Below are 3,716 nucleotides of genomic sequence, written 5' to 3' on the forward strand. Positions count from 1 at the left end.
CAAAATGTCTTTTTTTTTTGGAAACGGCTAAACAATTGTATATAAGAGGGCAACCACTAGCAAGAAACTAGAGGAAGCCAACAACAGAAAGTACAGTACAATTTAAAAGTAAAGAAGACTTAGAGAAAGTTACAAGCAAGCAAATGGGGATATGCACCAATCACACCATCTAATAGCCCCCAATGAGCCCCTGTGTTTTAACCAGAAGAACACTAGTGCTTGTATATCGTCCACGATTTTGGTAGGGCTTGCCTTCACCTGTTTAAAAATTATGTCATTGCGAGCTTTCCATAAACACCAAATTAATCCGTAACAGATCATCATAAAAACCTTGTGTTTCTTGGGACATTGACTCCAATTAGATGCAAATTCCAATAGATCCTCTACGGTATTAATGGGTGCAAGAGTTACACCGCACCATCTCATGATCCATTCACGCACGGCTGAGGCAAAGTCACAATGGATGAAGATGTGATCTGAAATTTCATCGGTATGATTGCAATATCCACAATTTGGAGAGATATTACTGAATCCTCTAGAGATCAATGCTTGAGCCGATGGGACTCGTCCCCATTTCGCCCGCCATATAAAACATAACACCTTCAGTGGAACCTCCTTCATCCAATCTATTTTTATACATAGTATAGCAGGGGTAGTTTCGTCAAGCTTTTTCTGCAAGGCATGTACCGTGTATATGCCATCAGACCCAAGGGTGCATCGCCATGTATCTGGCTCAGAAGTTGGATTAAATGGCTCCAATGCAGTCAACAAATGCCCAAGATTCTGATTTAGGTTTTCCGACCAGGGGTTAGCATACCAGTCCCAAGTATACCCACTTGGTGTTACACGATCCTGAACCAAACAATATTTATTACTTTTCAAGACGAACAGTTCCGGGAATCTTGATTTTAACTTGTCATCTCCCCACCAAATGTCGTGCCAAAATAAGGTGCAATTACCCGAACCGACTAATTTTTTTATAATACAGTTGTAGTCCAAGTCAGCTCTCTTGAATTTCGTTGTGACCCCAGCGATGTTGTTCCACACACCACTAATTCCTTTCTTTGACAATTGATCTGCAGCACGTCTGGTAAGTTTGTGTAACCCGTTAATGACCTGATTCCAAAGAGCAGATTGATCTTCTCTCAGTCTCCACCACCATTTGACAATAAGTGCAGTGTTTAATGTACGCAATGATCCTACACCCAATCCGCCCTTATCAATAGGATTTGTAACTTTGTCCCATGAGGCCCAATGGATTTTGGATTTAGTGTCACTTCCACCCCATAGAAATCGGCGTCTAATCTTTTCAAGAGCATCCAACACCCCCATCGGGGCTTTGAAAAGAGAGAGATAGTATGTGTCGGAAGGCTACCAAGAACTGCTTTTAATAATGTTAATCGACCACCAAAAGAGAGCGTCTTTGCTTTCCAAATTGAAAGTTTGGAATTGAACCGATCGATTATGGGTTTCCAGTTCTTCTTCAGATTCATGTTCGCTCCGACTGGTACTCCCAAATAGTTGAAAGGGAATACCCCCACCTCGCACCCTAGAATATTCGCCCACCTGTTTGTTTCCCTAGAGGAGGCGCCAATACCAAACACCCTTAATTTATTGAAATTGACTTTGAGCCCGGAGGAAGCGTGAAAGCACTTTAGGATTCTACCTAGGTTGGTGATATTCGACTTGGACCATTCGCCGATGAAAAGCGCATCATCGGCATAGAATAAGTGTGAAATCAGAGGACCGCCGTTTGGGATTTTGATCCCATTAAAGATTCCTTGATTACATACTGATTTTAATGCTACATTTAGCCCCTCCATGGCTATGATGAATAGAAATGGAGAGAGCGGGTCTCTCTGACGCACACCTGTAGATAAGCTGAATTCTTTGGTTGGGGACCCATTTACGATGACCGAAGCTCGGGAGGATGAAAGACAACCACGAATCCATGTTCTCCACTTCTCTTTGAAGCCCATTTGTGAGAGAACGGAGTCCAAATATTCCCAATTAATCGAATCACATGCCTTATCAAAATATACCTTGAATAATAGTACACTTCTGTTTGACCTTTTTAGCCCATGAATGTATTTCATTGATGATAAGTGGGCCATCAAGGATGTTTCGGTTCTCAACATATGCTGATTGTACATCGCCAATCAGCATATGTTGAGAACCGAAACATCCTTGATGGCCCACTTATCATCAATGAAATACATTCATGGGCTAAAAAGGTCAAACAGAAGGTACTATTATTAAAGGTAACCTAAAGTAATTATTGCTAGCGTTCTAAAGCTGACGTTGCACTCAATATATACATTATTATATAGATACAAGCATAACTCATATATTTGTGTGTATCCTTTCCGATTCATTTATTCGCCCTCATTTTTTTCGTTCTTGTCTTTACTTGATAAACACAAATATCATGTCTTCATGTTCCTACAAAAAGTTTGCTCACTTACAAATCCCTCTCGAAGAGATAGCATCCGCCACCAGCAATTTTTCTGAAGCAAATTTCATTGAAAGAACTGAATTTGGAAACGCTTACAAAGGACAACTCTTGTGGTCTGAACAAGTGATTGATATTTTCGCACACAGGTTATATCGTGCGAACTGGCAAGGAGACACTGACTTCTGGAAGCAGATTTCAACGCTTTGTTGTCTCAAGCATGAAAATATGGTCTCTCTTATCGGCTTCTGTGATGATGGAGCTGAGAAGAACATCATAACAAAGCTTGAGGTCAACGGAAGTCTGGACAAATTTCTAAGAGAGCCAACCCTCACATTGATGCGAAGATTGCAGATATGTGTTGATGTCGCCCACGCACTGAGTTACATTTATTATTGTAAGGGACGCGATTTTAGCATCATACATCGTGATATCAAGAGCTCCACGATTCTACTAGATGGCCACTGGAAAGCAAAATTGTGTGGTTTTCATGTTTCCATAAATCAAAAAGCCTATCGAAGGCACCGTCTTTGCCTTGATAGCGCTTGTGGTACAGTGGGGTACTGTGACCCAACATCTATTCTAAGTGGAAGTGTGAGCCACAAGTCGGACGTATATTCTTTAGGAGTCGTATTAGTTGAAGTACTTTGTGGAAAGAAAGCAGTAATGGCGGAGGGGAATAGTAGGCTATTAGCTCTATTGGTCAAATCCCATTATGAACTAGGAAAACTAGATGATCTTATCGATCCGGATCTATGGAAACAAATGGACCCACAATCATTCAAAATCTTTTCACAAACAACATATTACTGCTTGAAGGAACAGAGATCACAACGCCCAAGCATAGATCAGATTGTCATTAAACTTGAGAAAGCGTTGGAATCTCAATGGAAACATGAAAATCCTGTAAGAGAATTCTTTGTTTCTTCTTCCCATTCTCCTTTATGTCATTATACCTCCCAGGGTTATTAATTACTAGGCGAATACCAGCGCGTTGCGCAGAATACAACAATATATTTGAAATCTTTACAAATATATGTTTTTAAATATATCAATGACGTTGTTGTTAGCTATTATATAATAAATCTTATAATAAGTTGGTATAAACATTGTTTGTTTTCAATTATATGATAATGTAGAAATCTTTTAAAATTCTGCAGTACCAATTGTCTCAGTTTCCTTTACCTACGGCTTACTTATGAATAAAATTGAATATATTATATGGTTTAATGATATTTATAGTTTTTATTATGATAATTAATTT

General features: G+C 39.5%; 1 protein-coding gene across 1 annotated transcript; it reads left to right on the forward strand.

Annotated features, from left to right (window-relative positions):
• The first annotated feature begins 2,428 nt into the window (after positions 1-2,428).
• Positions 2,429-3,424, forward strand: LOC145123631 (receptor-like protein kinase ANXUR2). The gene has a single exon (XM_079058837.1). The coding sequence runs from the start codon at positions 2,429-2,431 to the stop codon at positions 3,422-3,424; it is 996 nt and encodes a 331-aa protein (XP_078914963.1).
• Positions 3,425-3,716: the final 292 nt, after the last annotated feature.

This window comes from Lactuca virosa, chromosome 1, assembly GCF_052849685.1.
Source record: "Lactuca virosa cultivar CGN04683 chromosome 1, Lactuca_virosa_CGN04683_v6, whole genome shotgun sequence".
Lineage (NCBI taxonomy): Eukaryota > Viridiplantae > Streptophyta > Magnoliopsida > Asterales > Asteraceae > Lactuca > Lactuca virosa.

Coding starts and splice junctions, on each gene's coding strand:
- LOC145123631 (XM_079058837.1), top strand. CDS start 2,429: ATGTCTTCATGTTCCTACAAAAAGTTTGCTCACTTACAAATCCCTCTC.